Source organism: Photinus pyralis, unplaced genomic scaffold (assembly GCF_008802855.1).
Source record: "Photinus pyralis isolate 1611_PpyrPB1 unplaced genomic scaffold, Ppyr1.3 Ppyr1.4_LG1, whole genome shotgun sequence".
In the NCBI taxonomy this organism is placed as follows: Eukaryota; Metazoa; Arthropoda; class Insecta; order Coleoptera; family Lampyridae; genus Photinus; species Photinus pyralis.
In genome coordinates, this window is record NW_022170249.1 from 34,376,717 (window position 1) to 34,402,272 (window position 25,556).

Genomic DNA, 25,556 nt, shown 5'->3' on the forward strand with positions numbered 1-25,556 from the left:
AATTTGACACCCGAATATCGCCAAACATTGTGATATGACACCCGAAAATTGGCAAAATTTATAATTTGAAACCCAAAAATTGGCAAAATTTACAATTTGGCATCCGAAAATTGCCAAAATTTGTAATTTGACAACCCAAAATTGCCAAAGTTTGTAATATGACACCCGAAAATTGCCAACATTTGTAATGATACCCAAAAAATTATCAGGATTAGTAATTTAATACCCAAAAATTGCCAAAAGTGTTAATATGATGCCCCAGAAAATTTTCAAAATTTGACGATACCCTAAAAATTCCCTATTATAATAGCTCAAACAGTATCGAAAACAATGAAGTTAGGCACCAAAAGTTATGAAAAAAACCACAGATTTTGCAATCTATGCAAACATCGGAAACATTGGAAATAATAACCGCATAAGCTATAAATCCATATGTAAAACACAAATAACCCTTATTCACACGAAATCACTTACTGCACTCGCTCGTGTCGCAATGCTTGTAATGCTATCACGGGCGATGTGCGAGAATTTTAAATTCGAATTAACAAAATCCTTGCGCATTGGTAAGTAAGTACCGTATCGACAATATCCGCGATTTTTCCTGAATCTACCGATTGCAGTCGAGTATGGTACAATCATCACTTAATGCGACACCACTGTATTCTTTTCTGCTTGACGAAACTGGTAACTTCATACCCATACAAAACATAAGCATTTCCAATTCTAATACGAATACTTTAACCTATACTTATGCGCTATTTAATCAGAAGAAATTGTTGAGGTTATTGAGCTTTCACCTTGGATGAGGGTACGAATGTATCGGATGTTCTCAGAGGAAACGAAAAGACTCTGTGCCTGCTATTCATGTCAGTTCATTAACTTTGCTTACGTGAACTTTGGACATTCTCACGTGTTCGTTTCTTAATCTCGTGATTTACGTCAGTTCTACTAAGGTCTGCAAAAGTTTATTCATATAAACCTAAAATTACGTTTAAAGAATCAGTTGGTTCGCGTCATTCTACGAGTACATAAAATGTCTGCAAATCAACGTGCCAAGTTATCACTGAAAAAGACCGCAAAACCCAGTACTGTGTTGGAGCAGCTGCTAGCGAAACCGAAAAATAATGTGCAACCGGCGGGCACGTCTGTTTCAGCGACGCAGCAGCAGGAATCCCAAATACAGCAGCAGCCTCCTGCTCAATCTCCTGTAGTATTGATAGCCGATAAAGACGTGGAAGACGAGTTTAATCGTCTGTTTGAAAAGTAAGTTTTCATTAATTTGTATATCTTTTAATTTAGCGAATGCGTTGTGAAATATACTATTTTCTTATTTTTTTTAGCGTTACGCTCGCCACGTTACCGGCGACTTCGCCGCTCCAGCCGCCTCCGCCGTCGCAGCCAGGTGACAAAAACTTGGCTCTCATTAGGAGAGAAGAAAAGCGCAGCAGCACCATCAACATCAATACCTGCAACGAACTTGGACGAATTTCGCAATTGCGGTGTGGAGTGGTTGCTTGTGTTGTTGGGAAGATACATACAAAGTACTGGGATGCAAGAAAGGCGAATTGCCCAATTGCAAAGGTACAATATAAAAAGTGTTCAAAAATTAGGAGGCAAAAAACGTCGATTCTGGAGAAAGAGCAAACCTTGAAAAAGCATTAACCGATGGCATTTAAATTTTTTCTTCAGTAATGATTAATTTGTATATAGTGCCTTACGAAAATATGGTGTTAGCAATTCATCGTTAATAAAAGGCAATATACTTACAACTCCTATATTATTATTTATTAATTGATCGTGTTCAAACTCGCTTCTCCAATCAACACATACTTGCTGAACGCTAAGAGTCGGTCTCACTCTTTCATTTAAAACGACGACTGCAAGATCCGCCTCAAGAAAATGTGTGAATCCTTTATATCTTTCAGGAAGAAAAATGTTGGCAATCTGAAAACGTTGCGACATGTTCTAATATTCAACTTTTAACCTACATACAGTAAACTCCTGGATCTCCTGATCATTATCATGGTAAAAATCACTATAGTACTTTCCTGCCACAATTATGTAATTGTTAGCATCAAGTTTAAGGCGGCCATTGTTAATTTCAGTAAAGCAATGGGCAGCTGTAACACAATTCGTTAATTTAATGTACAACTCGTTTTACACACACACATACCTGACAGCACCAGTCGCGAGCTAATGATTGAACCTCCACAGAGATAACCGCGGGTGGTGTTGTATATGCCGACATGCCAAGGATAGTCCAGAGCTCTTGCAATTCCTGCCCCAATCGCGTTTGGAGTACCTTTCGCACGTTTTTCTCCACACACTAAAATGACAACGTGTAACAAGGGTTATACCTATTGAAGAAAACGAGTTATAGTTAATATAATTCAACGTTAAACTTTAATGAAAATGATATTATTGATTACAAGATTGAGCGTTATTACATGTGACAGTTACGGTAAAAATTCTAATCTTTCTAAACTATGAAATACGCCGCCTATTATTCTTTATCTAACACTAACTTTAACTGACTTTAACACTTTCCCTTGTTTGATAAAAATTAATAATTATACAAGTCCCATCTTTACACAAAGGATATGTAATCTTGTTTGAGCGAGAGGCTTGGTCATAATGTCAGCTACCTGATGTTCAGATGAAACCTTTTCTACAACCAAAGTGCCTTCACTAACATGCTCACGAATAAAGAAGTGTTTCCTTTGAATGTGCTTGGTTCTGCGATGATTTTCGGGATTCTCAGAAAGTCTAACGGCTGCTGCGTTGTCAATCTGGATAACTGGAATTTCCTTTAAAAATGTAATTTCTTGCAAAAGTTGAGTAAGCCAAATAACTTCCTTTGCGGCTTCACTTGCAGCTACGATTTCTGCTTCAGCTGTAGATTCTGTTACGGAACCTTGTCGCTGACTAATCCAAGAAACAGCTCCATTGGCATATTTGACCAGTACTCCTGATGTTGAACGACCTGTTTTAGGTTTTACTACAACCACCGAAATCAGCATCACTGTAGCATTCGAACGCTCCCTTCTTAGCGTTACTTTGATATACTATACCAAGATCAATAGTCCCAGCTATATACCTAAGGACTCTTTTAGCTCTCGCTACATCATCAATAGTAGGGTTTTCTAATGACCTGGATAAAAATCCCACACTGTAGGCTAAATCTGGTCTCGAGCCTAACATAAGGTACATGATCGCACCAACGACCTGTCGATATGGAAATATGACTTCTTTTTCTGATGCTTTCCCTGAATTCGAACTTCCTGAACTTGAAAGCATTGGTGTAGAAACTGACTTGCATTCAACAAAATTAAAACGCTCAAGTAGTTTCTGAGCATACGATTTCTGGCTAATCTTGATATTTCCATTCTGCGATTTTTCAATTTCAAGACCCAAGAAATATGTTGCTTCATTTGAGGTAATCTTGAACTCTGTTCTAAGTTGGTGGATAAATTCTTCAAGATCTTCTTTATGAGTAGCAGCAATAAGACCATCATCTACATATAATGCTAAAACTATCTTAGCACCATTTTTCTCTTTAACAAACATACATGGTTCTTCTTTACTGGCTCTAAACTGTAATTTTTGTAAATATTTTCCAATACGATGATTCCAACATCTAGGCGACTGCTTTAGTCCATATAAACTCCTTTTGAGTAGGCAGACTCTACCAGACTCATCATCGTATCCATCTGGCTGTTTCATAAAGATCTTTTCCTCCAGCTCTCCATATAAAAATGCAGTTGAGACATCAAATTGGGCCAAATGCATTTTCTCTGTTGCAGCAATACCAAGTATCAAACGAATAGTTTGCAACTTTGCAACTGGACTGAAAGTATTATTGTAATCAATACCTTTCTTTTGATTATATCCTTTTGCGACCAATCTTGCCTAATGTTATAATTATGCCCTTATTAAGCACTCAAATAAAGCAATGTTAAGGATCTCGTTATATTTTGACAAAATTTCAAAATAATATTAGAACATCTGTTTTTTTTATAAACAATATGCCAACTAAATTACTATATAAATGGAGTGTCGTTTGGTTTGCAATTTAACATGTCGAACTTGTGTAAGAGTTCTTGTATATAACCGCTCTGAGAAAGTTGAATGTGATTCGCTTTCTGCTGGATTTCAATCCCCAGGCAGTACTTTGCAAGTCCCAGATCTTTGATCTTGAATTCTTGAGATAAAGCTGTTTTTATATCATTTACTCTTTTCGAGTTATTCGACGCGATGATGATGTCATCAACGTAAATCATAAGGAAGGTATGCTTTCCGCCTACATCATCAACAAATACGCAGGGATCGGACTTAGTAGGAGTAAATTGAAGTTGTAGTAGAACCTCTTTCAGCCTCTTGTATCACTGGCGTCCTGCCTGCTTTAAACCGTAAATTGCCCGGTTTAATTTACAAACAATATCCTTGCCCTTTTTGATTCGCAGTAACATCTCGTTAGCTTTCGCAGCAAGTTTAGATCCATGTTCTTCGACTGTCATTCGTTGCAACATTTCTTTAAGAAAAACTGGTTTTTCCATGAATATTTCTGTGTCGATTTCGCCATTCAGGTAAGCTGTAGTAACATCCAGCTGATGCATCTTCAAATGAAGTTTAGCGGATAGAGCGGCTAATAGTCTAAAACTCTAAACGATTCCATTCTAGCCACGAGAGCGAATGTGTCGTGAAAATCCACTCCAGGACGTTGAGCGAATCCTTTTGCGACTAATCTAGCCTTCCTGCGTTCGATTGCGCCGTTTGCATCGAGCTTGTTGCGTAACACCATTCTGGAACCAATTATTCTTGCATTTTCTGGCTTGTTAATTATTTTCCAGGTATCATGTTCGATGAGGGATTTTATTTCGTGGTAAATGGCGTCGAACCACTCGTTGCGATTTTCGCTAGAAAGTGCCCGTGTTAATGATATCTCGTTAGAGCACATACCTGAGTATTCGTTGAATTCTTCTACATCGCCATCACTACAATCGATACTGTCATCTATGGTATCTTCTATGATCCTTTCCTCATCAGAAGATGTTCGGTCAATTTCAACCATGTTGTATTCCTTCTTCGGACGGCCAGGCTGTCCTGAACGAATGATTCTTGGTCTCCCAGGACCTCTTCTAGTTTGATGAACAGTGTCGAATTTTTCTTCATCGTTTTCTTCCGTTTCACCAATTTCTTCCATAGGTTTAATATCGTCCATAGGTTTGATACCGTCGGAATTAGGTGTAATTGTCACTATGTTTTCTTCATATGTTTCTGGAACCTCTTCCAAAAATTGAACGTCTCTGCTGATATGGACTTTACGATCTTCTGGAATCCAAACACGATATGCTTTTGATTCGGAAGAATATCCTACAAAAATTCCCTGTTTCGCTCTGGGCTGAAATTTATCTTTGTTTGGAGAAGTGTCGACAATAAAAGCTTTGCATCCAAATGATCGAAGATGTCCAACATTTGGTTTTTTACCATTATATTTTTCAAAAGGTGTACCTTCTGCTAAACTCTTCGTTATGCTTCTATTTCGAACATAGTTCGCCGTGTTAATGGCTTCTGCCCAAAATGAGTTACTTAGACCGGCTTGCATCAACATGCACCTGGCAGAATTAACTAGAGTTCGGTTGCGGCGTTCTGCGACTCCGTTTTGTTGCGGTGTATGTGGAGTTGTAAGCCTTCGTTGAATTCCTTTCTTTGAAAAATACGAATTTAATTTCTGGTTGCAGAATTCAGTTCCGTTATCGGATTGTACGAATTTCACTTTCATGCCCGTTTGCCTTTCCGCCTTATCGATGAATTCAATGAGTCTAATTGAGGTTTGATCCTTGCTTTTTAGGAAGTACACTTCGCCGTAACGACTATAATCATCGACAATCGATAAAAAATATCTTGCGCCACCGTTTGATGTGGTCCGCATAGACCCGCACAGATCAGTGTGAATGATATTAAGGCATTCTGTTGATCTGTTAGCAGTTTTTGGAAATGGCAAACGTGGTAACTTTGCAGCTATACAAATTTCGCAACTATGAGGAACGTTGGAATCGCTAAAATTCATTTCGATAACGCTTTCCTTTTTAAAATAACTTCGTGATCTTTGTCAACAATTTTCGTTACAGATAACAAGTTAGTTCTTAAATCAGGAATAAATAATGTATTTTCGAGATTTATGTTTTTGTAACTACCGTTGGATTTGATTTTCAGATTGACACGACCTTTCGCAAGAACATCTGCGGTTGCTGAACTAGCTAGTCGTATTTTGCTGTCAATGCTTTCAAGGTTTTGAAATGAATCTTTGTTGTTACAGAGATGTGATGTGCAACCACTATCCAAACACCAAAGTTCGTTCTTATCGCAATTTACTGGACTGTTTGTAAAGAAACTTTCTCCTACGTAATTTTCATTTTGTTTATCTTTACCTGGATTGCTGACATTTTTCTTTTTCCAACATTCGGATTCCTTGTGACCTCTCTTCTTGCAGTAACCACAATTGTAGTTCGGCTTTTTATTATTGTATTTACCTGACAGTGGTTTTTCTGTACGAGTGCTCGCAAATTTTTGTTGATGTTTTGCGTACATTGCACTTGACTCAGTATTCTCCGTTCTTCTTGTTCTGGCATCGCTTTCTTCAATTATTTTAATTTTCAACGATTCAGCGTCTGGCAGTATGTCACGCGTCTCGATGACACATCTAAAATTATCAAAATTATCCGGCAAACTATATAATAGAATAATTGTGAGAAGATCGCCATTTATTTCTACATTCATAGCGTTAAGTTTATCAACCGTATCAAAGAAACGCGATAAATGTTCCCTCACATCATTTCCATCGGATAGTTTTTGAGTAATTAATTGCTTAAGTAAATTTGCTTTTCGAGCTGGTCCTTTTGATGCGTAAATACTTTGTAATTTCATCCATACATCGTTCGAAGTTTCGCATCCACGTATTTGCTTCAGCTCGGATGGTGAAATTGATAGTATGAGCTCTGACTTCGCTTTACGATCTTGTATAATCCATGCGTTTTGTAACTGCTGTTGATTAACGGTGTTCTGCGTATCTGGTTCAACTTCTGGCTTCAGACGGATACCGGATACATATTCCCACAAATCTGCTTTCACAAGTAACGCTTCGACTTGAATGTTCCATGTATCATAATTACTTCTGTTGAGTAATTCGATTCGGGTAGCATTAAGGATGTTAGCGCCAGCCATTTATTGATTTCTAATCGAATAACCACGAGACTAGGAGACTAAAACAGATCGACAGTTCGAGAGTAAGTACGTCACCTTACGTTTTTTGACAGTTATTCTATTTTTAATGATCTTCAATCTCGTAAGACTTCCAACAACTAATTTATCGTTCGTCTGTGGCCCATAACCTATTAGAGTTAGTGTGTTTATAAATAAGTGTTGTTAATATATTTAATTATAATTGACGTGCTATATTTGCTACGATATATTTCATCTAAATATTTGTTCTGCTGAGACTTCCAGTACTTTATTTATAACTCCACTAACTCTAATAAGTGGATGAACCAGTTAGACAAGAGTTTGTTAATTGGAAAGAGCAGTTACAGTCGTTAAAAGAATTGGAAATACCGCGCCGATTAATTACTAATTCAGTGACAGAAGATGGATTGAGCATACACACGTTTTGTGATGCTAGCGGCAAAGCCTATGCTGCAGCCGTTTATTTGAGAGCAGCATCGTCTCAAGGAGTTACAGTTCAATTGATTACAGCCAAGGTAAGAGTAGCGCCTACGAAGTCAACCACGATTCCTAGATTAGAGTTGTTAGCGGCCACTATTGGCGCCAGGTTGACTAATTTTGTAATTCAAGAGTTACAATACCAGAATGTTCAAGTGTACATATGGACAGATTCCACAACTGTACTATCGTGGATTCTACGAGACGGAAACTGGAATGTATTTGTGAAAAATCGAGTTACAGAGATACGACAGTTGGTGGAGTGGAGTTGCTGGAGATTTGTACCAGGTGAATTAAATCCGGCCTTACTATAGCGCGTTCGCACCTCCAGATTCAGTATGGGTTCTGATGGACTAATTGCCTCTCTTACTAGTTTGCGTCATTCTTCGATAATACTATCCTTGTTTCTAACCGCATTGATGTCAAATTGACATATAATTAAATTGAAGTATTAAAACAAAACATTATCTCCTTGTGCTGTCTTGTCACGTTTGGCAAGCATGTACTGTATGTCCATAAGCACCATACTGAATTTGGAGGTGCGAACGCGCTTAACATTCATTGTTTATTTCAAGGCCTCCTATGAAAAGTATGCATATAAGTAACGCTCACAATTTTAGAAAATCTTAAATAAAATAAAATGGAAACAATAACAGATAGATATAGGCATAGAAGAAATTGTATTTAGTGTATAGGGAATGTAATAATTGATCGATGTAGAATTTTTTTCCACATTTGAAAGTGGAAAAATATAAAGCAGTCAAACGTTGTATATCATTGAAAAGAGGAACTTTCAAAAGTTTTTTTAAACTTAGGTATACCACAGATTTAAACACTCCTTATACTCACTTATAAGTCAGATGTCTACTTTAAAAGTCAAACGATCACATCTAAAAAGAAGAAATAAAAACAACGTACTAGTCCCATATTCCATAAATACAAAAATTGCACCGGAAACGCATTAAACCGCTGTTCCACATAAAAAATATACAGGGTGTTACATATAAGTAGAAAAAAAATTGGGGTAAATGTCGCACATAACAAAAAAGTATAAATTGTGCAGACAACGCGCATTTTTTTAAACCGAAATAATTTAGTATAAATGGTTGGGCTATCGATGTTTAGTTTTTTGGTAGATGATTAATGGGGAGGAGGCTCTTTACACATAAACATTTAAAGGCCGCCTGGTATATATTCACAATCCTCCGACACTCCATTCTGCAGATATTTGCACTGAAACTTTGACATCGCCAATAGATACGTATGTCTCGTCCTGATGTTCCACTTGCCTCTTCCGACACTTCGTTGTCAAGGTATTTGCTTCGACTTTACCAATACATATGTCACCTCCAGTCGATTCATTTTGCATTTGAGAGTAGTTTCCTCCGACCAACCATTTTCGAGATATTCGCTCTTAAAGTCGTCCTGGAGATATAAGGGAATACATCCGATCACGATAAGAGGTCGAGGAGGAGGACTATGGTTGGTACAAATGAATTCCTTTCGTTGAGACCTTTTGTTAGAGTAAAATGAAAGGATATAACCAGTTCCACCCCCCCCCCCACGGGCCCCGTCACCTACTGATCTCGAAAAAGAGGTGCGCGGGAAAGTTATAATTTGTACAAACCAATTCGATCAAACTTTTCATTAGAATACCATAAAGGATAGAACGTGTGTTTATCCCCCCCCCCCCCGGTTACAAAATTTCGTTCGTCGAAATCAGAATTTCGATTCATGGTAGGAATTTTGAAACAATTTTTATACAATCGGAAAGGGCATACCCGAAAACCTATTGAAAGACGTGCCACCAGTCTTTGTAACTCTTATTGATGTTGAGAAAAATGTCACCACTTTTTTGACGGTGGCTACCAAACGAAACACGTTAGATCCTCGGTTTATTTGGAAAAAAATGCTTGTTTTGATCCTCTGTACCATCCAATTTTTCAGTCAGTTCCTACATCGATACGTTTTTGTGTTGTTATAAATTGCGAGTGGTAAATTGTAATTGCTGTTATAAATTAATCCATTTTAAGCCTGTTATAAATTTATTGTTAGTTAATTAAATAAATAAAACTAAATAACTAAATTTACGTTACAATATCAACGCACTAAGCAAGAATCAGCAAAAGATTATAAGAAATTCGGAATGATAAACGAAAATAATTATACCTGCAATAGGCATCAACATTCAATAAGATGGAGAAGAAGATTACACATCAATTAGGGAGATTTTGATACACTCTTAACCAAGGGATAAAAGCAAAACCCATATACAAAAATGGCACAGTACCATTGATGAAAACAAAATAGCTGTACATACAGCGTTCTGGCACAGACAACGAGGAGTAGACTAGTATAGTTGGTTGAAAGCATAGGCGGCCGCTTTCTATCATAAATGTATTGAAAAGTTGGTACCACACTATGACAAATGTATAGATCGAACTGGCAACTAAGTTGAGAAATATCTGCAATGTCAAAGAAATGTTACAAATAAAAAAATTAGATTTGACTTTTGTTTTAGTGACCTTGAAAAAAATATAAATCTAGTACCATGCATGTAGCTACTAACCTGGATGACACTGCCGAATAAAGTCATCCCATGTCCCATCTTTGCAAACAATCTCCGGATTACGAGAGGTTGTTACCATTTCATGAAACGATGCACATTCAAAAATAGCAACAGTATTGTCGACAGGATTATTGCAATTTTCCAATATATCTTTTCCATGTTTACATGTAATTTTGGTTGTTGATGTAGATGATAGTGATTGGCAGGCTCCTATAGTATGTTTATAAGTTATGAGTGGGGTTTATTAGTGTACCATACGTGCACATGTAGCCGGTTTTGGCGTCCATTCGCCGTCGAGGCAGTTAGACACTGCTTTATTTGTAGCAGACGGAGGGGAAGGTTTATATACAGGTCCATTGCATTTCAAAACCAAAGGATTACCCTCAGATGCAGCATACGTTCTGGGTGTTGCCGGTTCACGACCAAGGTGATACTGTCCATGATTGGGATGATCCGGAATTAAACAACCGCTTCTGTAAAAATGTATAAGCGGCCCTCCGTGAATATGCGGATATCCGTACTTATCTGTTGGTACACATTCGGACGGATTTGGTACCCATGTGCCATCGAAGCAAAAACTATGTTCTGCAATAGGCTTGTATTCAGGTTCTTTGCACTTCAAGATCAAAGCCTCAAGCGATGGTATATATTCTCCAGGAATTGCTTTTTTAGAGCCATGCCAGTACTCTCCATTACTTGGATGAATAGGAATTGAACAACCGCCTCTGGAATATTGACTAAGTATTAGTTAAAACTTTCAGAATTCATTATTATTCATTTTAGTATACGGGATATCAACTTAACATTTTCAGCATAGCAAACGCTGTGGTAAACATTTTCATTGTCCATGCTCTTAACTTATTATTATGGGAGCAAAAGTATCACTTTCTGTTGAGGGTTAAAAACTACATCTAATAAGGGATCTTTGAATTGTATTTACGGTGTATTTTACAAAACAAAATCAAAAAGCGTTTTATTACGACTACAGATCTTTTAAACATACCTACTTAATAATAATCAAGTCCCTTTATTAAGCAAAAATAAAACATAAGAAAAAGAAATAAAAGAAAAATTGCTTAAAAGGTGGGATATCGGCCAAAGATCGTTTTTCACTCCTACCATCGTGAATTCATAATCCATAAAGAAAACAAAAATAATGCTTATGCACAACAATAAGACAGAAGTAAGATAAAGAAAATTAAAAACAAAGAAAACAAAAGATTAAATGGTCCTATTGACATTTGTTTCTCTGGAGACTTAGAAGTTCTTTACGTAACATGCTCTTGAAATTATTAACATTTTTGCAATTGGTATAATAATTAAATAATTGTTTAAAATCTTGCATGACAAATATGAAAAGCAATTTTCAAATTTGGAGACTTAGATGCCAAGTTACCGGCATTATTGCTCAATGGTAGAGCGTTGAGTTATAAATCCGGAGGTCGGGTGTTCGAACCTGGGTTGAGGTGAATTTTTCATCTGTGGCAGAGATGGAAATTACCTTAGACCAGTTTCGAGCTTTCTGCTAGGTTTCTGTTAGGTTTTCCTGCAGTTTTCCTAATTCGTAAGGTAAATACCGGAGTAGTATAGAACAACTTCAGACCTTCTGCAGAGGCACCTCTAAAAAGCATTATGCGGGTCACTTTGTAATTGGGCGCAAGCCTGTTGAGGGCCCAGAACAAGAGAGGGATAATAAATAAATAAATTAAATTAAAACCTTTTTCGCACTTCCATTTAGCTGTACGCTATATCTTGTGTCAAAAAATTTAGCAAATTATTTTCAAAATGAGAAATGGCAGGATCAAGAACCTAGGAAAATCCATTAATTCTGTTCTCCTATTTATGTGTTGTAGTACCACCGGGGTGTCAATTTTAAAACTTGCAGTCGGCAATATTTTCCAAACTAAAGAAGATATTGAAAATCACGCAAAACCATTTCGAGGGTATCGAGGGGTAACCAGAATGACGTTATTCGTGACAACCCCCCAACTCTCCTTAACTCCCCAACCCCCCTCTTCAAAAATCCTAAATGGCAACCCCATACTTGTGACACATCGTTGGAAAGCTACTGAAAAATGGTTTCCAGTGGTACTAATAAAGTCAATATTGATTAGACAATTTAACAAAAATTTAATAATAAACAAAAAAACTAAATGTTGACATTGAGGGATTTATGGCAAATTGGCCAAGAACTTCAACCTGATCTGCTTCACTAAGCAATCTTGGTTGCTTTCTTTTTTTATTGATAACAGATCACGTTTCTTCGAATTTAGCAATCAAATATTGACTGCAAGTTTTAAAATTGACACCCCGTATAATATAAGCGCAGAATGCCCGTTTGATCTTCGGAATCTATACTTATCGTATTAATAAAATTATAGTCAAACGTGATAATCATAGGTATAAGTCTGTTAGTTTATTAGCTAGGTATCGCTTATTAAACGTGATTTTTTATTCTAAACAGAAAATGTTTGCTCCACTCATAAAACTGATAGACGAGCGGATACAACCAAATCTATATTCTATTGGAAATTATAATAAATACTTAACGGTTCTGTTGGTTTTGGTGTTAGCTTCTCCGGAATTGGCGATGGCGTTGTTTCTGGGGTCGGAGGTGGAATCGGAGGCCTTGTTGTGGGACAATTTCTTTCGTCAGATCCATCTACACAATCGCTGACCCCATTGCATTTTGCATCTTTGTTTACACAGGCTCCATAGTCGCAACGGAAAGTTATATACTCATTGCAAGGTAAGCCTGCACATACTTTTGTCGTTTCATCAGAAGCATCTGGACAGTCAGCTTTCCCATCACACAATGCATCTTCACTTACACAGTCACCTGAGTCACACTGAAATTCGCCGATCCTAAAAGTTGGAAGAAGCAAGATTAAGTCTTTTTAACATGATAACAAACTCCATTTACCTACAACCTGGTACTGGAATACCCTTGCATAAAGGGGACGTTTCGTCAGAATTGTCCATACAGTCCTTTTTACCATTACAGACATCATTTTGATTTATACAAGCGCCATAAGCACATTGAAAGAAATTGGGTCCACAGCTGTCACAAATTAATTATTTTTAGTTCAGTATGTATGCAGAGAGAAAATGCATACGCCCACTTCGCCTATGTATATACTCTTATATGGACAACATCACAATGGAGAGTTTGGACCACTTCAATAACATCTATTAACAAATGGCATTCAAAATGTTATTTAGTGTTTGACATTTCTAATGCAATTATTATATATGTATATACCGTACTTTCATTTCAAAATGAACCACTGATTTTAATTTGTGTTGATAAAAAATCAAAAAAAGCCCGTCCATTTAGATAGCAACGGGGAAGTTTAATAGAATATTACATTATAGTCGCACTCCCAAAAAACTCCACTTTAAAATTATAATATGCACCCTCATCAAGTGAATATTTTTTGACCGGGCCCCTATAATTGAAACTTAACTAGAAACTAGACATGTTCAATCTTGACTACCTAGATTTGAAACGAGAACATTTGAATAATTTTCATACAGACACAGTAATTTTCATAATTTATTATGAATTGTTAGAATTCAAATAACCAAATTACAATTTGACTCTGCGGATTTTCTTATTAGCAAAAGTGAATATCACTCGCTCAAAATTAATTTCTCTAGCAAGTTGAGCTTCAAGAGCTAATGTACCGAGATTGATCTAACGATCTTGCTTGACCCATAGTCTATCTCAAACGGTTTTTTACCTAGCGAGCCTTCTGCCACTGTGCCGTAATTAGGAAATTTTGCTCAATGGTATGGTTTTTTAAATCTTCTGCTGTGCATTTTTTTTATACTCTACTCTCTCATATTCAGATTTCTGTTAAAAAGTACAATTAAAAAAGTCTAAGTGGAAATTATAAAAGCACTAAACCTTCCCCATACTTCATTTAATTGTTTCAGATTTTAAATTCAGACATTATGTGACAGCACAGCGACTATAGTTTCGACCCTGAGGTCATTATCAAGCTTCAGTTTGAAGGAACATATAAAAGTAGTTGAAAATTACATATTAATTGGTAACATTTGGTTGATAATATGGGGAAAAATTACTTATTCGAACATGGAAACAATTACAATTACAATATTAACAAATTTAGGGCTTTTTTGCCCTCACATATTATAAACAATTGTTAAATTAAAAATCAGGTTTCAAAATCTCTTTTGGCCGGGCCCCCAGAATATGACCGAGCCCCGGGGCAAATGCCCTGGCTGACCCCCCTTATCGGCGGCCCTGGTTGTGAACATGGGTGCAATAAGGTACGCAGTGGGTAAATGTATAAAATAGGTATCAAATTCATAACTTTGAGTAACATTTGTTAATAGGTGCTGTTTTAAAACCCGAGCTAAAATCTCTAATGCTTTTTCGAATGGTCCATTTAAAAAAATAAATACTTAGGCAATTGTACTATTCTCTTAGAAGAGTCTCTAAACATTAGTAAGATACAACTTACGGAAACCCTGCGCAATTGCTTTCATCATCTTGATCTTGGCAGTCTGGTTTTCCATCACATTCTTTGTCCTCCGATATGCATCTTCCAGATCTGCATTGCATTTCATCTAATCTAGAAATTTTAACTGTTTATAAGTGTAACTACATATACAGGGTGCTTCATACGTTCCGGAACGATAGGATATATTCGGTTGTGAACAAATAGATTTTTTCTAATTAAGTAGAGTGAAAATTTAGTGTAACCATAATTTGGTTATACCTATTATGCTTTCTTTAGAGTAACAAGCAAAGAATTCACTGGCCATAATGACAATATCTTTCCACTTCCGGAAATAACCCCAAAACGTCACTCTGTTTGTTTTTTAATTTTTGAATACACAATCAAAACCACGTTCAATAATACTAGCAAGAATAACTCTTAATGTTATATTATAAGGAGTTAATATAGTAGATTATATCACGAGTCAATAATGATAGCTATTATTCTCGAGGAATAAATTCCGAAATTTTCAACTTAGTCTAGGCGATAGAGATTGTAAAATTGGCAAACTGGACATTTTGAGGTGGATAAGAAAAACACGAAAATTGATGATTTTCGCCTCCTTTTATGAATTTCTTAGGCTAAGAGGTACATCTAGGCTAACTTCTGAGTATCTACCTTGTAAGAAATTTCACGAGGAACATTTTCAGCTAAAAATATTTCATGTAGCCCTAAAGGTCGTGATATAGTTGCAAAAAAACCCAAAAAGCCACGAAAATTGATGATTTTCGCCTCTTTTATGAATTTCCTAGGCTAAGAGGTAGACCTTGGCTAACTTCTGAGTATCTACCTTATGTAACATTTTAGGAGAAATATTTTCAGCTAAAAATATTTCATCTAGACCTCATAGATCGCGAGATATCAGCTAAAAAGAGCGAAAACACGGTTTTTGGGGGGGTGGTGGGGTGGCTGGAGCCTTTAGCACAGGGTCTGGAGGGTGGGATTTTTAATATGTTGTTTCTGACATCTAACTGAACATATTCCACCAATTTTTTTCTTTTCCACCCCAAAATGTTGAGTTAGATGTCTTTATCGCCTAGACTAGGTACATGCGAAATTAGATCACTCACTAGTAGGCGGGGGACACTTTGCAACCCGAAGGCCCAATCTTCAAATGAGTATAACTTTTGTTTGAAAAGTATGGGGCTCTTATGGACTAAATGCCTCTCTTACTAATTCGCATAATTCTTCCATACTGCTATCCTTGTTCCTCACAGCAATGATGCCAAACTGACATGATTGAATTGAAGTATTAAATAATATTAATAAGTTGGGCAAGCATGTAATACCGGTTTACACATAAAAAGGCGCAGCTTTTTGTCCCATGCGTATGCGTAATAATTTTAATTTGAATTTTGTGTGGCTAAATGATATGCATGAAATTTACAGTATTTTGTTAATATTAGGTTTGATATTTACATTATATTTATATTTGATTGATTGGGATGTCTGGTGCGTGTCGTGAATCTGAAAACTGGCGACATCCAAGACTCACTCAAAACAAAGGAAGAATGTTCTACTATAGTTTTTGAAAAACAATACAAAGGTTGAAACACTGCTTTTCCTGTTCGCTTGTTTCGTGTTTGGTCAAGATGGTCAAGATTGGTCAGAAGAACATTTTTCTTTAAAATTTTTTATACCTCTCGGCTTTTCATAAAAAAAGTCAATTTAGGGTTTTCGTCGATATTTAGAAGATCATGGACTATCCAAACGAAACTATAGCATTTTACCATCCAACCCGATCCAACCGCTCTAAAGGATTACCATATTGTAATGCTGTGCACGATAAATAAGTCACTATATTTCGTGATGAATCTTCTAGAACCTCTTCTAGGCGCCATAAAATAGATAACGGATAGTCACTGATAATAACGGATGAAAACGGACGTGACTCATTTTTCTATGAAATATGACACGTCAGATGTTTGAGAATTTTCTAGAAGCTTTCTGTTTGCTATATAAGCAAACTGAATTGTGATTCGTTTAGGTATTAGCATCGATGTTGAAGCAATAAATAATGAAATCCGCACTTGTGTTATAAATGTGGCTGCAAGTTAAGTAAATCAATCTATATAAGGCCCAGTTTATATTTAGTTTAGTTAATAGTGTAATAGTGCAAAACAAAAGACCGATAATAGATATCCATTACGTCTCTAAAGCTAAACGAATACATAAGCTATTAAGACCTCAATCACTGAACTGGGTTGAAGGGGATGATGCCATTACTTTTGACCTTGAATAAGAAGAATATTTAACAGTGGAAGATTATATGAAGTTCAAAGGAAGAGTGTTCTATATTTTGAAGAAATCGGAAAGTAATTTCGAATATATCTGTCTTTTGCTACTGACACTACCAAATATGATTGTACTCTGAAAATACGTACCTGCATTTTGAAGATTGACGAGTATACCTTGCGAGAGTATGTGATATAGCTTCGTGGTAACTGCTCGAGTTTTTGTGCACAAGTCCTCCATCTGTAACTACTCTGGATTAGTCTTAGGTAACAGTATGTACTTAATGTTGCAAGCCAAACAAATGCATAAGAATCCAAACATTTATCTATATTACAAAGTAATTTGAATAGTACGTAATTCAGAACCAGATGTGCATAGAAATCTTAGAAACTTGTGCCCGAGAAAAAATAGGTTTTCTATCACGCTTTTTTATGCACCCTGCATACCTATACATTTTGTGTCAAAATATGTGCAATCCAAAAACATAATTGACGAGTCCATTTCATTTTTATTGAATTTAGTCTACCTATTGTCTTTAGCCGTATGTGCTTCGGAGAAGAAGATGGTTTTCGACACACTGAAAGATAATATGTGTAAGCAAGTAAGCTCCTTTTCTAAACACTTGCAACCGACTGTTTTAGTATAATATATGATGTTGCTAAAACAATCCAGTATGACTTTTCTCAGAAGTACTTGGTAGCGAAGTGGCTATGTATGTGCTGGACACACGCACAAAAGGGAATACAAATCTCAGGTGGAGAAAGGCAAATTCAACGTTCAAGCTACGGATAATGTGGAAATTAGGAAATCGCAACTCATATCCCAAAACCAAAGAGTCGTTACCACTCCTGGGACAGGTAACTTGTACCTCTTGTGGAAAATGTAAGTCTACTGTTGAGATGCGAGATCAATCACAATCTTAGCATAACTATGTTTGGTTACGGTATTCCGATCCCTGGGAGGGTCTCTTCACGGGGCGAAACTAGAACTGTTTCCATTAGGTAACTCGTTTTCTCGTAGTAGCAGAAAAAATCAGTTGGTCCAAAGAAGACAGTACATTTTCACAATCTCGTGCGATAACGATAACGAAAGATTGGACGAATTTGTATCAAGCGATGAGCGTCTCTTGTTCTTACATTATATATAAAGTGCCAGGTAAGAAAACAACTGAACATGATGAGTGCAGAGTGTAAAAAGAACAGATATAATTCTCCTGAATAGGTACTTCAAAATGTCGGATCTCGGTTACAGTGCTAGATACAGTCGTTGAACAAATTTAGTATATTATATACCGCGGGACTGAAGTAGTACTTTTAATCCCGAAGGTAAAGTTTATGGCCCGACCGAAGGGAGGGCCATAATTTACCTGAGGGATTAAGACCACTACTTCAGTCGCAAGGTATATACGATATTTTTCGTACTTCCGAAACTGAAACACTTAATATGTATGGAATTAGAGAACGTGTTCTTTTAAAAAATCGCTGCTTAACAAGTTACCATAGGAACGTTGCGTTGGTACGACAAACCCTATGCTATGGTAACAAAAATAATTTGGAAACTGTCATTGCTAGTGTCATAATTTTGGTAGTGGGTGACAAAGGTGTATTTGATATTGATAAAAGAGCAGCCAAAGTAGGTAAAGAATTGATACCACCGAAATCCAAAAAACTATATGAGCAGCAGTACGATGCGTTTAAGAAGTAGTGCCGCATACAAATTGTGGAACAACCTACTGAAATTGCCTTGATAGTAATTTCATCCTTCCGGGATTTTCGTCCAAATTTAATCCCGGCGGGACAAAAAGTGACACTTCAGTACTTGTCATAATGGAGTGAAGTTGTCACTTTAGTCTCGGAAGTACGAAAAGGTTATTATTTTATTCAATGATGCAGTATAAGTTAATGGGGGGCAAAATTGGCCCTGTTTGTGACTAAAAAAAAAGCATTTGAAAGACTGAAAATGTTAAATTTAGTTTTCATTTTCGGTCGGAAATGGACGGTTCCCGTTGGCACCTACTACGGGCACTTTTTTTCGGAGAATCTGCGTCTGTTGTCAGAATTTCTTTTGGGTGCCATATTGATTTTTATGGAATGAGGTATAAAAAGAAATTAATTTCAATTCATCGCAATCATAGCGCATGTTGATTCAGCACGATCTAATTAGCCATGGATGTTTTATTGAGAAATGAATGGAAAGTATTTGATTTTGAAATTTTTCTTGTAGGTAATAAATTTATGTAAAAGTATAGAATGTGACATTTTTCTTTTTTTTTGTCTTCTATCTCATTCCGCAAACATTATTTAAGAAAGAAAAAAGTAGCCTTTGTAGTTTCTACATCTAGTGTGTTGTAGAAATTATGATAACAGATTCAGATTCTCCAAAAAAAATTCCTATAGAAGATGGTAACGGGAACGTTCCATTTGAAAACGTTTAAGCTAGGGAAAATAAAAACGAAATTTGACATTTTTCGGTCATGTCTCAGCTATTTTCAAAGATGTTTCAAACATTTCAAATATGTTAGTCACAAAAAGAGGCCGAATCATAGTATCGTTCTGTGAGAATGAATCACGTGAATAAAAGGAATACGAAAGGGTTTCTCTCCCACTGTTTATGACATGTTCCACGAAATAGAGTACTCCAACAAGAGATAACCGACGTGGAAAAAATGTAGCATTTGAAGACAAATCTAAGAGGTGAGGTCAGCAAACTACTACAGCATCTGTCGGTATGTGAAGCCCGCTACACGGACGCGTGAAATTTAACGAACCGCTACCAGAATAAGCGTCTACTCCAAATAACTAAGCAACATCTTCAACATACCAGAAATGATTCCAATCTCTCCAGAGGGACTTAAAACGATCCATGACAATTGACACTATTGCCGATAGCCTCCGGGCAATTAAAAACATGGGTGTGCAAACCGAGTCGTAGAGACTCATGGTGGTGCACATGGTATGCGAAAAGGTGGATGAAGCAACACTGACCGCCTTCTAAGACACCCTGCAAGCAGGGGTACCGCCAAACTTAATTAATAGGATGTCAAATTTGCAAGGAAGATCACCTTCTGCTAGCTTGCAAGACGTTTGGTGAACTGTCCACAAGCACGACAAAAAGACAAGGTCCCTAGCAGAAGTTGCAGAGGGCAATGTTAGGTAAGTATAAATAATGTGAGTACAAGTATTCATCAATAATTAATTTTGTATAAATAAATCACATACTTTACTATACCTTCATGATTCGACTTTTATGATTCAATACAAACTTCTTTCAAAGAGAATTGGGACGATTCACCTTATCAAATGTATCATATAAAAGTAGAGATAGGTATATTGACTCGCAAAAAGAAAGGCAAAAGATTTTAATGGGAGGCCATCCGGTTCTAGTTCCGTTCTTATGTTTTTTTACGAAAACGATTAACCTATGAAATTTGCAGATGTATCCAGATGACGTTGTTAACATTTGGAAGCAACTGTATCCCTGTTTGTTATCCAGTTTGCATCCACTTGCTTATATCTACCCTGATCTCTCTGTTATCCCCTCAAGTGCAACGTTATCTTTGACCCTTAAAATTTCCAACGTTATCACGATGATGCCTGCGGTCTTTCGGATTATAATGGAAAGTTGGCCCCATCATTTAGAAATATCGAATGGTTCGTGTTATAGAATAGGCACAGACAGTAACATGTAAGCTATTATGCACCTTTGAAAGAACGTTTTTATATACGATGTTTCTCAATGATGATGTTACCACAAGCGTCTAGTGGTATTTTTTAAAAGGTAAAAGGTCAAAAGCTAAAGACTTTGTGTTCCTAGAATAAAAATATTATTGACTATCGCATTAACCTCTGATCCACAAAAATCATTTACCACATTATGTAATGGGTTCTATGTATTAAGTACTTACTTATAGTTACAACGCAAATAAGGATCAAGTACACTTCAATATTTTCATTCATATTGTTTTAATTTTTAGTCAGCGTAACGATCCTTGCTTTTGCTGCCAATTAGACACAACTTTTGAACACATACAACTGCTGTATTATTTTATTGTCACGCACTCATCAACATATTCACATTTGCACCAGACGAGTATGACTAAAAATGTAAGTACCTATCGTATATTAACTAAGACAACTGTTTTTAAAAAATAATCATGTACCAAAAAAATAAACGTATTTCCCTGCTCTTTATTATCATCAATTCAGTTTCATTATAGTTGTTTACAATTTGTTGCTATAGAATGGGTAAATCAAAAATTCAAATATCGGAAAGAAGATAAGCATCCATTTATGAAAAAAAAGTGTAATATCAAAGTTTCGGACTTCGATAGGAAAAATTCAAAAATGTCAAAATGAAATTTAATAAGGCTGTTATTGATATATGAATAACAACTTCCTTTTATTAAACAGGTTTTCCAGAAGCGTAGCTAGGGTGGGGCCAAGTATTAAATTTAAAAATCAAAATAAACCACAATAAACGACGAGTAAGGGGTACATTGTACAATCAACAAGCAAGCGTCTCACAGCTTTTTTAAATAAATAGTACGATATGATCGTTTTAATGTTTGAGGGTAAAACATTGAATAAAGTAGAGTTATAGACCTTTATACAGAATAGGTACATTTCTAGTATAAAGCACTACTATGATTTGGAACCTCGTAGAAGATACTCATGATTTGTGACTTCCCTATTTGTGAAATAATCTCGGAAATAAAATAACATCGATTGCAGTACACAAATCGTATGGACATACATAAATACCAAACAAGGTTAGCATTCCTTGCTCTTTGAAAATTGGTTTGCAACTGTCTCGGTACATTACATTGGATATAATTCCAATACTCTTTTCTGTAATAAAAATATTCTAGACAACCGATTGGTTCCACTGCCTTCCTGAAATTTTATTCCATATTTAAGAGTGTAGTAGGTACACAGTTTTTAATATGTCTGTGCTACAATGTAATGAACCCACTTTGAGTGCAAAACATAATTTAGACAGCTTAGAGCAAAGGAAGTCGATTTGCGTGGACCAATTCAAAAATTGATCAAAGTACAACAAATTAAACTATTTATATTGTACTCGTATAATGATCAAGGACTAATTATCTAAACAAGATGTAATCAATATTTGAATGAAGATGCACAAATACCTACCTGTTCACTTTCACTGCATCCTTCTAAATATAATGACTCTTCTTTTGCAAATTACCTCTGCTTCTAATATACCTACGTATTTGGTGGACAAGATTAGCAATGTTTTCCAATATTTTCCAGTACATTTAATTTTTAATTATATCTTAAGTTCATGTTATTTGTTGTAAACAATTTTACCGATCAAATGATTTTAGTCTTTTCAAAAAATAATTGTATAATTTAGGGTAGCGTATTCCGGAAGGAATTTGTTTCAGAACAGACAAAACTGTTACTTGTGCAATTTGTACGTAACAAACCAACACATGTCTATATTTGCCATTGCAACCTATCTTCCTGTGCAGAAAATAAAAACATATTCGGCACAAAAAATGCATGAGATATCACACGGGAATCGAGCCATCGAGTAAGCATTATTGAAATAAAAACCTACTACTTTTGTTCTGTATAAGTATCGATTTTGGCATCTTATGTGCGGAATCATAATTTCCCTTTTTTTTCTAAATTACTATTATTTTTTGACAAGCAGTTGATATCAGTTCAGGTGGAAAAAATAAGCAATATAAAACTACGGTTGACTTTTAACATAGAAATTCTGCTTTGAAATATAAAATTAATTCAGCGATGAGATGGATGTATAACTTATAAGATACACTACAATTAACAGATCCAGATTATATGGAAGAACTTCATAGAGCGAAAAGTGCAGGTGCAGATGAAGCGTTTTCCGTTACAAAACAACATCTGAAATGTTAGCAAAATTTCTTTGAAGGATTTGCTCGCTCATGAGAAGATACAAATCCAAGCCTACAGAGTTTATATCTAGTCACATACTGGAATAGGGGAGAGCAATAGCAAGAACTATTTAGTTACTTGGCGGGATCATTAAGCTACGTCGTCAAATGGAACAGATGCGTCAAGCCTTCGGACCACTCCTTGACACATACAAATAGCAATATATATGAACAAATGGCGAACGTTTTACAAATGTGTGCAGCTGTATAAAAATCCACTGTGAAGTAAACAGTAGTTGCTTGACAAATTAAAAAATTCATTTTGCTATAAACAATTTTGTTACAGCGTGTTACAGCGCATCAAATGGTACAGATACTGAAACACAAAGAGTGGGGTATTAAATATATTAATTTATACTAATCTACAGTATACATGAAATATGAGTAAATACATATGAAGAAAATAATTTAATACAATGATTGTATATATTATAATTTTTAGCATACAAATATCACAGAATAGTAAGTTTTACAGATTTTTTACAATAAAATAATACTTCAGGTCACAAATTTCATCTTTTGGCACAGAATTAAAATAATAGAAATATTGTAGATCACAGTAGAAGTTCAGAGTGCAACCTATGTACAGAAATGCAAAGACAATAGATACACATGTAAATGTTCCCAAGAATAATGTTCAATTCAGGCCATATACTTAATTTTTACTTATATGTAGATATATAGACTTATAGCTCTTAAAACTTAGTAAATGATGAACACCTTTTCAAATTAGGTTTCCCTTAACTTTTAGAGGTATGCTTATACCTTATTAACACTGCGTGGTTAGTTATATAATATAAATAATTTGATTGGTACAGTACTACAGTTTCATAGACAGTGCTATTATTTTAAGTTAAATATGGATATAAACATTTAGCTATATTATTTACACATATTGATTTTGGTATAGGTGGTTCTGATGAAAAATCAATCGAGTTCAATTGCATTGCGGTACAAATACTTCCATTTGTTAATGCAATAACAATCTGAAACTTAGATTTCTTCTTTGTTTAATTACTTATTAATTACAATTACTTCAGGGAATTGAAGTGATCATCCTTCAAGATTAGCATGTATAACGTGTAAAAATATTTTTGGATATAATAAAATTTAATTAGAATCACACTGACAATTTATTTTTAATAAAACTCCCATAAAATGCAACATGTAAGCATATGTAAATTACTGCTTTTATTTACTTTTATACGATTTAAAAAAATAAATCTAAATTTTGCTTTTTTAGGCTTCATTTTCTAAAAATACCTTTCTTAGGCAATCGTATGCCAATTAGGTAAGATCTGTGCTAATCGAACAGTAGATCGTTGACTAATGTTATAAAAAATTGTCTCACCTCCGGCTAAAATAGCACCCCACACTCCAAATGTACCGTAGTCAATTATAGAATGATTACAAGAACTCAAAATGGCTAAATCTAAAGATGGAGAATTAATAAATTTTTTACCTGTGATGTAAATGTTTTGTTTTTGTCTAAACGTTTGAATGCACCATGCGGGATCATCACTCACAATGATAAAGATGACGTTAAAATACTTTGCTTCAAAATATCGCATAGCAGAGTAGTAAAAGTTGGGACTTGCAGGAGGTATCGAATACTTTCTCCACAAATAAGAAACATAATCTGTTCGCCGAACGTGCACTCCTACGAAAGTGCACCGGGTGTGATTCTTAGAAACTAATCGCAACATATTTTGACTTTTATGGATAAATTTTTTTTTCAAACTAAATTCTTGTATGATATCTTGGACCCATGTTAACACTACTTCTGGTTGAACTGAATAACGTGGTAATACTATACTCTGATACGTATAATTCCATGCATCCAGAGACTTCACGAAGGTGCCCATGTCAATCGGACAATGAGCGATTTCTTCAAACGTTGGCACTGAAAGTGAATCAAATACTTGGTCAAGTTTAATACGAATACATCGTGGAATATAGGGCTCCAACCCTGTACGCCGAGCAACGGCCCAAACAGATGCATATTCCCACATTTGATTACCAAGGCGACCTCCTTGCATTGTAGTAACCACTCCATACTTGGGGCACTGCTGTTTAGTCCAACTTTTTTTCGGTTTTAGAGAACTACTGGAACACAACGATTTTTCAAAGTCTATAAAAAATTTTAAAGAACTAGAACTTGGAGTTACCGTATACAAGGGAAATAAAAACATATGCACAAACAATATTACACAAAACGCTAAAACTGTAGCTGTAAATAATATGTTCTTATTTGCATTTATCATACCGAATTACTGTACAAAGAAAAATTTTCTACTACTACATTCCAAAAGAACACATTATCTAGCCATCTTCACTACATTATTGCGATTATTGATTTTGTAAAGCCGCGCCCCCAACTTGTTAGCTTTTATTACAGGAAACAAGTTGCTCGAATCATGACTCAAATATTTATTTTACGATTAGGTGCTACTTTTCAATAGTAAATGAGATGCAATATGAATGTAAAACGCGGCGAAGAGGAGGAAGTGAGTTACTTATAAATGTTTAAAGGTAGCGCCGCAATTTGCGCTTCGAAAAA

General features: G+C 35.7%; 3 protein-coding genes across 3 annotated transcripts; 1 reads left to right on the forward strand and 2 right to left on the reverse strand.

Moving 5' to 3' along the window:
- Window positions 1-596: 596 nt before the first annotated feature.
- LOC116174635 lies at window positions 597-1,812 on the forward strand. Its single transcript, XM_031492578.1, has 2 exons — window positions 597-1,263; window positions 1,341-1,812. Exons 1-2 carry the CDS (start codon window positions 1,034-1,036, stop codon window positions 1,660-1,662), a joined length of 552 nt encoding a protein of 183 aa, XP_031348438.1. The 5' UTR covers window positions 597-1,033; the 3' UTR covers window positions 1,663-1,812.
- LOC116159988 (modular serine protease-like) lies at window positions 1,696-21,435 on the reverse strand. The gene is made up of 11 exons (XM_031473101.1): window positions 20,957-21,435; window positions 17,202-17,292; window positions 14,779-14,889; window positions 13,212-13,349; window positions 12,839-13,153; window positions 10,810-11,013; window positions 10,547-10,761; window positions 10,289-10,498; window positions 2,174-2,326; window positions 1,993-2,120; window positions 1,696-1,944 (listed from the first exon to the last, which is right to left on the reverse strand). The coding sequence occupies exons 1-11, from the start codon at window positions 21,006-21,008 to the stop codon at window positions 1,696-1,698; spliced, it is 1,866 nt and encodes a 621-aa protein (XP_031328961.1). The 5' UTR covers window positions 21,009-21,435.
- Window positions 21,436-23,374: 1,939 nt separating this feature from the next.
- LOC116174628 (galactoside 2-alpha-L-fucosyltransferase 2-like) lies at window positions 23,375-25,341 on the reverse strand. The gene has a single exon (XM_031492569.1). It carries the CDS (start codon window positions 25,258-25,260, stop codon window positions 24,265-24,267), a length of 996 nt encoding a protein of 331 aa, XP_031348429.1. The 5' UTR covers window positions 25,261-25,341; the 3' UTR covers window positions 23,375-24,264.
- Between the last annotated feature and the right edge of the window lie 215 nt (window positions 25,342-25,556).

Coding starts and splice junctions, on each gene's coding strand:
- LOC116174635 (XM_031492578.1), top strand. CDS start 1,034: ATGTCTGCAAATCAACGTGCCAAGTTATCACTGAAAAAGACCGCAAAA. Junction 1,264..1,340: donor TTTAATCGTCTGTTTGAAAA/GTAAGTTTTCAT, acceptor TATTTTTTTTAG/CGTTACGCTCGCCACGTTAC.
- LOC116159988 (XM_031473101.1), bottom strand. CDS start 21,008: ATGAATGAAAATATTGAAGTGTACTTGATCCTTATTTGCGTTGTAACT. Junction 14,890..17,201: donor CGTCAATCTTCAAAATGCAG/GTACGTATTTTC, acceptor TAAAATTTCTAG/ATTAGATGAAATGCAATGCA. Junction 2,121..2,173: donor CTCGCGACTGGTGCTGTCAG/GTATGTGTGTGT, acceptor ATTGTGTTACAG/CTGCCCATTGCTTTACTGAA.
- LOC116174628 (XM_031492569.1), bottom strand. CDS start 25,260: ATGATAAATGCAAATAAGAACATATTATTTACAGCTACAGTTTTAGCG.